This window comes from Podarcis melisellensis, assembly GCF_964234715.1.
Source record: "Podarcis melisellensis genome assembly, chromosome: 7".
In the NCBI taxonomy this organism is placed as follows: Eukaryota; Metazoa; Chordata; class Lepidosauria; order Squamata; family Lacertidae; genus Podarcis; species Podarcis melisellensis.
Genome location: NC_138539.1, coordinates 86,442,679 through 86,457,081, shown reverse-complemented (window position 1 = coordinate 86,457,081; position 14,403 = coordinate 86,442,679). Strand labels below are relative to the sequence as shown.

General features: G+C 44.3%; 1 protein-coding gene across 1 annotated transcript in view; it reads left to right on the top strand.

Annotated features, from left to right (window-relative positions):
* The window catches only part of LOC309374819 (protocadherin gamma-C5-like), a 49,104-nt gene extending 35,341 nt beyond the window's left edge, over positions 1-13,763 (top strand). The window contains exons 4-5 of the mRNA XM_081919998.1: positions 1,368-1,456; positions 10,893-13,763. Coding sequence (XP_081776124.1) covers positions 1,368-1,456; positions 10,893-11,149 — 346 coding nt within the window. The 3' untranslated portion in view covers positions 11,150-13,763. The remainder of the gene's footprint in view (positions 1-1,367; positions 1,457-10,892) is intronic.
* The last annotated feature ends 640 nt before the right edge of the window (positions 13,764-14,403 follow it).

Sequence of the window (14,403 nt, the reverse complement as noted above, 5' to 3'; positions counted from 1 at the left end):
AGATGAGATTCCTGCTGCATTGTAGGGAGTTGGACTAGATGCCCCTTGGGACCCTTCCAATTCTATGATTCTATGAAATATCTAAAGGGCAGTAGTGTGCCCATTCTTGAAGGATCCTACCCTGGACCCAGAGTTTTATGACAATACTGCTTTGTCACAAACACCCTGTTTTAGGTGGAGGTTCTAGAGAAGCTAGTGATAGCTCAACTCCAGGTACTCTTGGAAGAAGGAGATTATCTGGACCCGTTCCAATCTGGGTTTGGGAAATGAACTGGCCTCAGTCACCATGGTGGATTGTACTCTTAGTAAGTGCCCAGTGATTACTTTTTTAAAAGTATTTTAGAGTATATTGCGGACATTGGGAAAGCATTGAAGGAGAAGCAGTGATGGAGTTGCATGGTTGTCCCTACAGCTGCACTTATTTGGAAGTAAGTTCTGATTACTTTGAATCAGTGGGACCTGCTTGTAAGTATACAAATAAGGTCAGACTATAAATCAATACAAGAGGTAGACACCAGGATATTAGAATTAGCTGAGTCAACAGCTCAAGTAACAGTTTTACAGGCAGTGTAAAGTGGTTCTGCAGCTGAAGGGATCTGCTTTGACATCTTGATTTGGTAGAAAGTGCTGCCAATTTCCCCTTTTGTTTTAATGTAAGCAGCAAATAGAGCTTTGTGGGTCCAAAAGCCTTTGATTGCACCCCTTCATGGATGTGACTTGATAGAAGGGGGGGAGTTTTATTTTCCCATGGCATTGTGCTACTTATTGTCAGTATCCTAATTACACTAAGGGGGCAGCATGCCCTGCTAAACAGCATGCCCAGTTATTGGAGATTTGGGCTCCAATAACAGTAAATTCCAGAGGGGTAGACCTGTGAGCAGCAAAAATAACAGATGTTTTTGTCATTATTGTGGCATGTGCTTTGTGAATCATGAGTTGCATGAAATACTGAGGAGAAAACTTCATGCATTTGCCAAAGTAGGCTCTAGTCCACAAAAGCTAATGTCACAATAAATCTGTTTTAATGTGCCATAAGACACTGTTGTGTACCAGAGAGAATGTCTGTAGGAAAAGTTTTTTCTTTTCTTTGCATAACAAGCACTCTTGCACAACTTTTAAAGGGACAGTAGGTTTGCTTTGCAGTAGTTTCCAAGTTAAGAGTACATCCATGAAGAAATTAGTCCCTCAAAAAAGGATACCTCCCTTGTACCTTGTGCTTTCTCCCCCACCCCCCACCCCCCAAAAAAAACAATACTAAGAATAGACTGTGCTGTGTGTGCTTTGTGGAGGAAGCAATCCCTTAGATTGTTAGCACTGTGTCTACTCTGCCTCTTTTTAATGTTCCATTTGCTTTGTTTTCTCCTTAGGTCTCAGAATGGGGATGAGAATGGGACTTGGCCAAACAACCAGTTTGATACAGAAATGCTTCAAGCCATGATTCTTGCATCAGCAAATGGTCAGTTGCAGCTAACTTGTTCACTAATGTTATTACTTTCAGCTGTGCTGGGAGTGAGTGGAGGGGTGGGTGTGTGTGTGTGTGTGTGTGTGTGTGTGGAGGATATTTAATGTACATGCCTGTAAAAGTTTATACAGAAAGCTTGAACTAAAACAGCTTTAGGGTTATGGCAAGAGAGCCAAGGTTTGCGTGCTTCCTGAATAGCTGTGCCGCTATTTATCACCATACAGAATTCCATGGCAAATGGGCAGCTGGCTGGTTTGCAACTCTTTGTAGATTAAAGGGCTTCTTTGTTCTTAGAAGAACTCTAATCTCTTAGTCAATTAATGTTTGTATACAGGATTTTTTTCTTTTTTAAAAAAAGCTCAATATAAAATTAGCTGGAGGCGGGTTCCCAAATATTGTTCGCATAGCTGCCTACACATCTTAAACAGTCCTGGTTAACAGTTGCTCAGGCTGGTTTAGGACCCTGACACGCATCTTTGGAATTAAAGCATTTACATTTTAAAACAGAGAGGGTTAGAATGCGGAAGTTCAGTTCAGCTCTGAAATGTGTCTTGGTAAAAATAGCTTTACGGGGTCCATATGTTCACCACTGTCTCTCAGCAAATCCAGATCCAATTTCCTTGCTTTGCGAATTAAAGGATTGCTTTTGAGCTGTCTTCTGCACAGTTCCAGGGACCAGGAAGTCGGAAGCTGCCCCACAAATTGCAGATTGCCTGATGAGCAGTGGCAGACAAGCCAGCGTTTAACTTTATAAAGAGAATCTCAGACAAAAGTCTCACAATTTTGTTGTTGTTGTTAATGTTTATTTGTCACTTTTCTAACACAGAAGAGTGTCCCAAAGCAACTTAACTGGATAAGACATTAAAACTCTGTATAAAATACAGTCATACCTCAGGTTGAAGTCGCTTCAGGTTAAGCCTTTTTGGGATGCGCTCCGCGGTGACCCGGAAGTAATGGAGTGTGTTATTTCTGGGTTTCGCTGCTCGCGCATGTGCAGACGCCCAAAATGACGTCGTGCGCCTATGCAGAAGTGGCGAATCGCAAGACGCGCACAGCGTTCACTTCAGGATGCGAATGGGGCTCCGGAATGGAACCCGTTCGCATCCAGAGGTACCACTGTACAATACCTTAGCATGCTGACCTATGAATATGAAAGCATCACTTACTACCCTCCCAATTAATAGTCACATCCCTGGGTAAACAAATAGGTTTTAGTCTGGTGCCTAAAAGCAAACAACAGTGGTACCTGGTGAACTTCCCAGGTGCATTTCACAAACGGGGAGCCGCCACCCTCCATGCCTCCCTCAGAGAAGGCACACCAAGAAGGACCTCTGTTGATATTTATGTGGGGTCACATGAGGAGTGGTGGTTCTTAGGTATTGGGGTCCTGAGCCACATATGGCTGTGTTAGTAAAAACCAGCACTTTGAATTGAGCCCAGAAACCAATTGGCAGCTCCTGCAGCCCGGCCAGAATTGGTGTTATATACTCAGATTGCCTTATCCCAATCAGCAGTCTGGCTGCCAGCTTCTGAACTGTACTTTCCAAACCATCTTCAAAGGCAGCCCTGTGCGTAACACATTAATCTAATTTAGAGGTTACCAGAGTGTGGATAACAGACGTTATCACTGTCCAGAGGTTATCACTTGTGCCTCAAGTGACACTAAAAGATCCAGAAGTAGCCCCAAACTGTGTACCTGCTCCTTCAGGAGGAGTGTTAACCCCATGCAGAACAGGCTGAACTCCAGCCATCCGGTTTAGTGAAGCACCCAGTAACAGCACCACCCTGACCATTAGGTCCAGTCGTGACCGACTCTGGGGTTGCGTGCTCATCTCGCTCCATAGGCCGAGGGAGCCGGCATTTGTCCGCAGACAGCTTCTGGGTCATGTGGCCAGCATGACTAAGCTGCTTCTGGCGAACCAGAGCAGCACATGGAAACGCCGTTTACCTTCCTGCTGGAGCGGTCCCTATTTATCTACTTGCACTTTGACGTGCTTTCGAACTGTTAGGTTGGCAGGAGCAGGGACTGAGCAATGGGAGCTCACCCCGTCGTGGGGATTCGAACCACTGACCTTCTGATCAGCAAGTCCTAGGCTCTGTGGTTTATCCCACAGCACCACCCGCGTCCCTTTTAACAGCGCCACAGTCTTATCTAAATCAAGGTTGTTGGCTCCCAATTAATCCATTTATCATTGCTAGGCACTTGTCTAGCATATCCATCGCAACTCCTGCAGCTGCAAAGAGGGAAACAGAGCTGCATATCATCAGCACAGTGCTAGCAATGCACTCCAAAATGCAAAGGGACCTTACTCAGAGGTTTCATGTGGATGCTAAATTGCACAGGGGATACAACTGACCCCTGTAGAACCCCACTTTGGAGGCTCCATGGGGACAAGCAACAATCCACAAGCATTCCATTCTGTCAATGCAGCACATTCCCATCCACACTGGATCCAAAACACCACAAAATTAGGTAATCACTTCACAAACTGGCTGTTATCTGAATGTTGAAATCCCTGACAATTGCTTATTTAATTACGTAGTTAAAATTGCAAAATGCACATAAAACTAATACTTCTGAAGACAATGTGTTTTCTGGATCAGGTTATTCAGAGGCTGACCTCAGTGGGACTTACTGTCAAGGAAATGTGCAGAATTGCAGCATGCTTGCAAGTTTTAGATGTGATATCTTGCCTGGGGGTAAATACGGCTAGCTAATCATCACATTTATCCTTGCTGAGCTGACATCTCCAAGTGGCTTGTCCACACGGAGCATTATTTAGCTGTTAATCCACTTTCCCCATGCTCATAGGGCCAGCAGCATTGCCTGTGCCCATGGAGCCAACTCCCACGGGAGCCAAGGCACCCAAAGGTCTCTTTAGCTCCCTCCCACCCAGTGAGACCAGCCAGGAGGAAGTGATCTAGCAGCTTCTTGCTCTGTGGGCAGGTCCAGACGCAGACAAAGAGGAGTAAGTTGTGTAAGGAAAGAACACTGCCAGAGCCTCTCTTCCTTTGGCACCTTAGAGAGGATGGAGGTAAAGGAGCTGCATCTCAGGAGGCAAAGAGCAGAACCAGTGCTTTGCTGGGACCAAATGGGGAGCCCCCTAGCAAGGCTGGACAGAGCTCCCAGAAGGGCCACCTGTTTTGTACCAGAGGGAGCCCACTCTGGATCTACAAAGGGGATCTGGTAGAAAGGGAAACAGAGAAGCTGTAGCAGTTCCTGGGGGGAAAGGCAGAATCTAGCTGCCTGTGCAGCACACACATTTAAGAGATTTCGGTGCCTGCTATTTGCGGAACCTCTCTCCCAAGCCACATAATGGGCTTAGTTCAGCAAAGCACACAAGCAAGCGAGATGCATTCAAGCAATCATGCTGTTCACGTCAGTGCTTTCTAATGTCCATTTAAGCAGATTTCCCCCATTATTTTTGCCAAATGGAGGTGGGAGGGGTTTATTAAGCATTCACCTCTTGTCTTAGCTGTAGCCTCTGCAAATCAACACGGATAGTGGTTAACGTCTGCTCCAACAGGCCCTGATGCCAAGTCCCTCTGCACAGTCAGGGTTCATCCAGACTTTATTTGGTGCTGTGCTTCTAGGCACAGGTCTGGGCTTCAAAGCTCTGTGTCCAAGTAGTTTTGTTTTGTTTTGGGTCCTGGTGCTTACCCCACGGAAACCTGCACTTCACCGCTGAATCAGAGCAAAAGGCAATCGGAGTTTCTATGGATTGACATTTGCTCTGATTCAGTGGTAAAATGTGGATTTTCCCCAGGGAAAGCGCCAGGACAAAAAACAAAACAAAACACTGCTTGGCTATGGAGCTTTAGAGTGCGGACATATGCCTGGAAAGTGCAAGACAAAAGAAAGCCTGGATGAGCCCTAAATCACTGTCCTGAGTTTGTAGTCCAGGGAGCGTGGCTTTTAAAAAATAGGTTACTGTGTCTATACATTCACTGGATTTGCTGCTCGCTTTAGCTCCCCCCACCAAAGGCTCTGGAGATCACATCTCTGCCAAGCGACTGATGACTATCCAAATGCTTCCAGATGCATTTGTCTAATAAAACGGTCTGTAATGTTGGGATGTTGTTTCTTTCAAAGGAAAGCTATTTTTGTTGCGCAGTTTTAGCCCAACGTACTGAATAGTGAATGTGAACAGCCATTCAGTCCATCGTGTGAGAATAGTGTCTGTATTTTTATCTTTTAAGGCTATGGGGTTAATCTATTAGTTTCAAATGAAACTGCATTGAAATATTGACAATGCTGATTAAAATGCAGCTGTTTATATTTGACTCAGCTACAAATGCAGATCAATTTTTTATTTTCACCTTATCCTTCAAAAAAATGTGACGGTGCTGTGAGCTACCTATCTATGTGCAGGGAGGTTTTGGCAGGGAAGCATTCAAAAAACAAATATACAATAATGGTTGTTTCCCCCATACAGTGGTACCTCGGGTTAAGTACTTAATTTGTTCCGGAGGTCTGTTCTTAACCTGAAACTGTTCTTAACCTGAAGCACCACTTTAGCTAAAGGGGCCTCCTGCTGCTGCCGGAGCACGATTTCTGTTCTCATCCTGAAGCAAAGTTCTTAACCCGAGGTACTATTTCTGGGTTAGCGGAGACTGTAACCTGAAGTGTATATAACCTGAAGCGTACGTAACCCGAGGTACCACTGTATTTTAAAAATACAAAAATATGAGGTGGCTGCTACATTTTATATTTACAAAATATGGGGGGGCAGCTATGGTTGTTTTCTTGTCCCAGTAGCTGTTGGTGCAACCTGAAATCTGTTTTGCACCCAACGGAGACTAATCTAAACATTCCCTACACTCAAAAGTAGCATTTTAGTTTATCCTAAGAAAACTAATGTACTATGGATGATATCCAGCTAAGACAGGGTAGATCCATTAAAATCAATAAGACCTAGTTAATCCACTGATTTCACTGAGTCTGATCTGAGAATGACTAATGTTGGCTATCACCCTTTCCTTACAAGCGTTGTGCAGGATCCCATCATCTTCTAAGCCAGTGTTTGTCACACAGTGGCCCTTGGGCCACTTTTGGGGGGGCCTCATTGCCACAGTCTGCCCTGGCCCCTAGCCATGCCACAGCCTCTGGGCTGGGCCAACACCTCCATTCGTGCTGAGTAAAGGTGACCAGGAGACAAAGAAACTGGAGAGGGGGAGCAGGGAGGAGAGGAGAAGGTTTCTTTCCTCTGAAGGGAAAAGGCCAGGGGAGGCGTTGAATGAAATGAGAAAGCAAGATAACTGGGAATAGAAAGGAGGAAAAAGGAAAGAAACTGGCAAGGGAAGAGGGGAGAGTTAAGTGGCAAGTTGACTGTGAAAGGAGAATGGGAGATGAAATTAGAGGAGATGGGTGGGAAGGAAAATATATAAAAGCAAAGCCTCCTCCACCTAGATCCTCTGGATCAGCAAATTCTACCTAAAATGGGGAGGTTGAGTCATAATACCTCCAGTGTCAGTCCTTAGCCTGAGTAGAGCTGAGTTTTGAAGCATCTTGCCACAAGGAAAGGGCTTTGGTAAAGAATCTAGCAGTTTCCAAAGATGGATAAGATATCAGTAGAAAATATCAATCTCTGCCTTCATCTTCCACCACATTGTGACTGGCTCTGCCTGTACTGCCATTTTGTGACTGGTGGGCCTCAGTAATTTTCAGCCATCTCAAGGGGGTCCTGGGCACAAAAAAGTTTGAGAAGCCTTGTTCTAAACACTTTCTATGGTCACTTGGAAAAACTGTGCTTAACTACAGAGACTGGGGTGACATCCATCATTAGGCATATTCAGAGGTCATTCATAGACTGCATGTTTAATGATGCACAATGGAATGGTCAATCCATGTTTCTCTTTTTAGTAAGTCCCGTCCTCATCCATTAGCATGGTTGTTGAGAGAGAGAGAGAGAGAGAGAGAGAGAGAGAGAGAGAGAGAGAGAGAGAGCTCTGCGAGAAACTATTATTTGCAAATGTGCTGAAGAGCCTAGGAATCTCTTCAATTAGTTTTAAAAACGAGTTCTTTTGAAGCATCAAAGAGAAACCCTCTGGGCCAATATCCTAAGGCAGGCAGACAGAGAAGTACAGCACAGATTAGAATTATAGCACCGTAGAAAATTAGAAATTCCAAAGGGCCCAATTTTTTCATCCTGAGTAGATATTTTAGAGATAGATTATTTATTTGGCTGGTTAAAGAAAAAAAAAGAACTTTAAGAGGATGTAAGCAGATGAGCTAAGATTGCATGGGGGCAGATGGGAGAGAACCTGGCTTCTGTGCACATAGGAGAATTGCATTCTTTGATAAAAGGAAACTGCCTGGTGGAATGTTGCTGCATAGATTTTTAGACACCACCTGTCTGCAGGCCCCAGCAGGTCTCCCTGAACTGAACTGTCTGCTGTTAAATAAAGGTCCGAGCATTTGTGGTGGTCAAAGCTCAGGCAACAGACATAAGTGTCCATAGCGCCAGTGATAAGCCCTTGAGCTCTCTGGGCAGGTTCTGTTTCAGAAACAAGCAGAGACACAAACTCATTTATTTTTGCCTGTTCTAAGATTTGCTTTCCTAGCCTCCTGTTGGCCATAAGAGGTGAGACACAAAAATTCAGGTCAATGTGAGCATGAAATAAATCAGAGTCTACCTGGGAGGAGGAGGACTTCTTAACCCTTTCATCTGCTCTAAATCGCTTCCCTAGTCACCTGTTCCACATCTTCTCAGGCTGTTTCTCCCCACAGGGAGCCACAGGAGGAGGAGAGGCAGCTTGAGTAAAGGATTAGGCAGCCCCTTTCCCCTTGGGACCCTGCCTGTGGTCCTCTCAAGATTTTAGCCTCTCACAGGTGCTTTCCCTTCAAATCAAACTGTTGTATGAAAAAAGATCTGCAACTGTAGGAGTATAGAAAGCAGTCAGCATAAAAGCCAGAATGAGAAGCTAAGGCTCTGCAAACAAGAAAACAAAAGAAAGTTAAGTTTTCAAGGTGCCCCATTAAAGTTTATTGTGGTGATTGATTCTCAGCACCTTTCTGAAAAAGTTTGCATATTTTTAGGGGCATTTATTTTTCTTGGAACACTTGTGAAGCATAATGTTGAGGCCAAATGCAGCTTATTAGAAAGCTGGAGTGTATATGTGCATAATATGCATATAAGATACAATAATTGCTAATATTTTTAAGCAGAACTGTGGGGGAAGCTGGTTTCCCATTGAGATTAAGGAGGGAAACAAGTTTTTTGTGGGGGGGGGGGGACCTGTGCATATTGAAAATCAAGACTCCATCCATACCCAAGATCCACCAACTGAAGCCAGGCGCAAAAGGGGTTTACGGAAAGACGCTACATATAATTAAGAAATAGAGCCTCTCTTAGCATGGTCATCTCAGGATTATGATTATTTTTTCATACCAGAACTGAGCTCACAGTTCTGTCACAGAAAAATCTACTCTGGGTCCTGCATTCTGCCTAAAGATTCTTCCCCTTCGCAGCCATTTTTTTTTTTTTATTAAGGATTTTCTTGTTTTACAGAAGTGTAGTGCCTCGTATTTTTTTTTTCTTCTTCTTCCACGTAGCGTTTTTACAGATCTGTTTCATTTGTTGAGGCATTAGGGGGAGAAGAAAAAAGAAAGAAAAAAGAAAGGGGGTGGAGAGAGGGAAGATGGATGGGAGTGGGGTCGGGTGGCGGTGTTTCTATTATGCTTAATGTATGTAGAGTTTGGTGTCAGCGTGCTTGCGTTGAGAGCGAAAACAACAGCTGCTTGTTAAACAATTGGGAGTGAGGAACCCTCCCCAGACAATCTACTGCAAATAACCCAGAGGTCTGCCAGTAGATCTTGACATACTTTCTGCCCACCTCAGAGCTAGAGCAAGGCTGGGCTCTGGGGTCTTGATACAGGAAAGCACTTCTCACGTTCTTTAGCAAGAGGGCATAGAGGGGTTCAATCATGCGATTGACACAGACTGATCACTCAGTATTTTTTAACAGTTAAAGTATATGTGCTCTCTTTCTTTATAAATTTAATCTTCTGTGTGGGGCAACTGACGTTTGACTTAATAAATAAATTAACCAAAGACCATACAAAACTAGAGTCTGCCATTCCATGCACTTGGATGTTATTCTGGCACCCGGCTGCTATTTTTCATTTGAGGAGCCTGCTGTGCATAATAATCAAAGCCCATCTCATGCCAGAGGGCAGAAAAGCTTTACCAGGGCAGCTCAATTGGACGGTCTTTTCTCATTCGAGTTCCTCAGTCAAACTACAGCACAGAAGTGGGTTGGTAGGTCACTAGGAAGAGATAAGGCAGCGGAGAAGACAGATTGTCCTTTCCCGTTTTAAAAACACAACATGTTTAGGGGTATGTGTACCCCTGCATCCCCCCAGAAAAAGCACTATTTTAAACCCTTTTATTAAAAACCCATGCATAACTGCTAACTCCAGGACAGAATGTCTCTCCTCTAGCCAAAATCAAAATAGTTAAGTCCATTGGCACAATTTTAATACCTCTTCCTGTTCCTCCTTGCTCTATTGTTGCTACACATTCAGTATTTTCATAGATTCTTCGTATTTTGGGAAGTCAAATGAAAAGGAAGCTCCAGAAATAAGCATGGCACAAAGAAGTCCATAGAAGGGTATACAGGCAAATGTATTCATCATCAACAAAAGCTGGGTTTCAGGCCACAGATGGCTCATCTTCAGTGAATCTAAAATAAGTAGAAGCATTTGTATTTTGTAAAATACAAATATGTCATTGTTTACTGTAAAAGGAGTGTTTATCTCTCATTAAAGCCAACTGTTAAAAAATGGAAAACTTAAGTCTATAGTGCAAAAATGACAGGGACACACCCCTAACCCAGACGCCTGCACACACGCACCACTGCTGCAGTAACACAGCCGATTACAATGCAAGGCATACAAATGAGAGGTCACAGAAGACACACAACACAGCACCCATGTGGCTCCCTGGCCATGAGGCTCCCTGCAAAAAGCACACAGCCTTTTTGGGATGAGGGTTCAACACCCACCTTTTTGCCAAGCATCCCAGGCATGCGACAAGGGCACAGTAAGATTGCTCCTAAGAGCTCTGAGTGTGCTAGCAAGCCTCTATTTGTTCTTGCCTAGAGTTTTCCCTTCCTCTCCACTCGGATCCTCTGGGCTTCAGGAAAAAGCAGGGATTTATTTTTGCCGGGCTGCAGGATGCCACTTCTTCAAACCAGAGCTCTCTGCCTTATCACTCCCAAGCCTTGTGCACATGCCAAAGAGCTTGCTGTTCATAAGAATTCTGGGGGTGGGGAGGTGGGCTGAGTGCATCTTCCCTAGATGATGTGTAGTCAAGACCCTAAAATTATACATTGACATCTAGCAACGACTATGCTAAGAATTCGCCCTTCTGACTTTTCTCCCCCTTCCAATCTCCTTCTCTCCATCCCCCTCCCTGTGGTGGTGTAGAAGCCGCTGCCGCCGCCGCTGCAAATCCTGATGGAAATTCTACTCTGGGCGGAGGAGCAACAGCAGCCGGCACAATGGGCCTCAGCACCAGGTATGGCCCCCAGTTCACCCTGCAGCACGTCCCTGACTACAGACAGAACGTGTACATCCCTGGCAGCACAGCCACGCTCTCCAACTCTGCAGCCAAGCGGGATGGGAAACCTGCAGCCTCCGGAGGTGGAAACAAGAAGAAGTCAGGGAAGAAGGAGAAGAAGTAAGATTCGCAGGATGACACATCGCTGCCACCTTAGATCTAAAGGGCAGACTCTTCCAGCATTCCCCCAATTCATAGCCTAGGATGGAGGATGAATGTGAATTTGTGGTTAACCATTTTTTAAAAATAAAAAAGTGTGGAACATGGCGAATGTACATTGAGTTAGGAGAAAGTCTCCTACTGTTAGTCCTCCTGATGTAAAAGTATCTGGAAACAAAACAAAACAAAACAAAAGCCCTGTGGATAGTGATGAATTATAGCTTATACTCTCATGCGGATGATCTAATATGCAAGGGTGTCAGATCTTTGGAATATTTTTCTCTCCCATTGCTTTGCTCCAGAGGGATCTGCACAACATACAAGGCTTAGGGTGGGCCCTGTCCATTGTAAATAATTCTTCTAAAAAGGGGTTTTGATTTATACATTTTTCCATTTAAAGAACATTCTCACGTCCCCCAAATTTTGATGAATGCTTTCTGTCCCCACAAAAATATCTCGGTTGGAATCCTTGTTATGAAATTGACGAGGGGATGCTTTAGTTTCTGCTTTTCTATTTTAAAACAGTGTCCATCCTGCATTATTAGAAGGGAATGAGTTTCAACAGCATTTTTAAAACTTAACCAATGATGGTTGAAATAAAACTGAAATGGTTATACCTAAGAGGCAAGGCGCACAAACACATTGCTATGGGAAGCCTCCCAGAGGCAGAGAATGCCTCACATAGTAGGAAGATGGAGAATTTTGCCTGTGTTGATTGATTTACAGTGGCCTCTGAAGAGACAACACATCTCATCCACACTTTGATCCATAAATATTTATGTGTACAGTAATTGTTTTCTGGAATAAGTTTAAGGAAGTCAAAGTCAATCGCTTGTGAGTATAGTGAGCTGCCGCTCCTCCTTTAAGCACTGAAATAGCTCTGTTAGTTCCACAGGCAGACGCCTTCTGTCAGTGAATGGGCTCCGGTGGCCTTGTAGGTAGAGAATTAAAACAAAAATGGAATGCTTCATATTTTCTGCACATCGAGCTGCATGCAAAACATTCACTTCACATCTACGGTAGGCCAGCTGCCGCCTCCCAACCTAGAATAGAGAAGTCATTGCATGCCATATACAGCATGATGTAAATATGCTGTGAAGTGCCCACATCCTGGTGGAACCTGAGCATTGTCTGTCTGTGAGTAGAGTTCAGTAACAAGATGCATTGCCCTGGATCAGAGCAGTAGGAAAGTTTCCACACGCCTAGGCAGCACAGCCAAGGAAGGCCCTTGATTTGCTGGCCTTCTTCACGTGCGAACAACAGTTGGTCTGAGGACGCAAGGGGCCAGGGACAGATCAGGGATGCCGGAGCTGGAGCTGGGCAGGGATTTCTGATACCAAGCCCCCAAGGCCAAGTTCTGAACGTTAGAGAAGTGAGTAACCATTGGTGCACTGAAGGTCCTTGGGACCTCTGCTATCACCCCCACTTGGATATAAATCCACTGGATTTAAAGTGAATAATCATAAATCCCTTTGCTGTGTTTCGAAATGACTTGTTTTAGGGTTTTTAGCCACATTGTTTCATAGCCTAGTCTGGAGAGGAAGTGAGCGTTTCCTCGGCTTGTGTTCTCATCTCTTTCTTCGCTCAAGCGCAGCACAGACTAGCAGGGAGCTTCGGCCTGCTGCTGGCAAACTCAGGCTGCCTTTCTATAGAGGCACTGACCAGCCGAGGGCAGAGAAGCAGCATATTTCCAACATGGAGGGCTAATCACTAGGCCAGAAACATATTACTCTTTCTTAAATCTTTGATAAGGAGCTTGTCTGAGATGGTCTGGCCTTCTATGATCACCTCAGGTTAAACATCTGACGACTTTTCAAAACATTGCGGACCAATCTCATTGGCTGTGTAGTCTTGCACTGCTAGAGCGTATCTGCTGCCTCCTGTGTGTCTAGAAAGCGGGATTTGTCTGTGGGAAGAAACTTCAGTCGACGTATGATTTTTGTACTGATCCCAGTCACCCACCCACCCCTTGTGTTTGGTGACTGCACTAGAAACAGTTTACATAGTTAGTTAAAACAGAGCGCAATCCATTGGGAAGTTCTCCTGCACAAGCTCGGCTGGAATCACCAGAATGGCAATTCTGTCCTGCAGCTTCTCTCCATCTTAACGGGGCTGATGCAGGTGAGCTTCCTCACAGGATTGGGCCTGGGGCTTATTATGTACTGAAGTAGTTATTATGTGACTCTTCTCAAAGTACTGTAGATTAATCTTAGTCATTCTCTTTTTCCTTTTAATCAATAAGCTGAAAGTAGTGTAGTAGTGCTGAAAACCTAGTGATGTGTAGGTTTCTTTCTTCTTTTTTAATCTTAGTAATTGAGTTGTGGACATCAGTATTTTTTTTATTCCTTTGTATCTTCTTTACGTGTGCTCTTTGTGCTTTTAAATGTATGTGAATTGAAACACACTTACTGTCCTTTCAATGTGTCTAATATTGAACTATACTTATATATTATATATATGCTTATATCCTTCTTATATCCATATAGACTGACGTCAATGTGTTACACGCAAGTTTTATACTCTAATATTTATATTGCTCTTTTTTTCTTTGGGGAAAATAATAAAATCTTTTCTGCTGATGCGTTTGTTGTGATTGCTTCTGAAGGACGAGAAGGAGGGGAGAGCAAGATTATGGGAGTGCTAGACTGGAAACCCCACCCCAAAGTATTGAAGGCAATGTGGCAGAGGCAACAATGCCAGGCTTCTCTCCAGCAGTGCCTCTGGTAGACAGGTTTGGCTGGCTTTTGCAGTGTTCCGAATCTTTCAAACATGGAAACCTATTTTCTTTACCAAGAAACTGCTGCTGCTGCTGCTGCTGCTAACAGATAAGAACTTGCCTCTGGGAGGGAGAGAGCAATGGGCACCTGGTTTAACCTATACATTAGCCATTGGGAGTGGAGCCCATTCTAACTGGACCATCTGGCTCTTTTGCATTTGTGCTCTGAATAATAGATAAATAATAGGGCACACCTGCAGCACTGTCTCCCCCAGCTATCAGGGATCTTGATCTGTTTCCACAGAAAACAAGAAAGCCTGGCTTAAGCCTGTGGTAAACAATTCATGGACAATGTAAAGCAGGTGTAAATAATGCAGAGAGATGTGTCATATGCCCACTAGGGATGACTGGCATGATGCCACCCCAGTGGTAAGGGCAAGGGAAAAGGAAAATGGCACAACCCAGCCCCTTGGGAAAGAGGGAACTTCCCTAGTCCCTGTGAA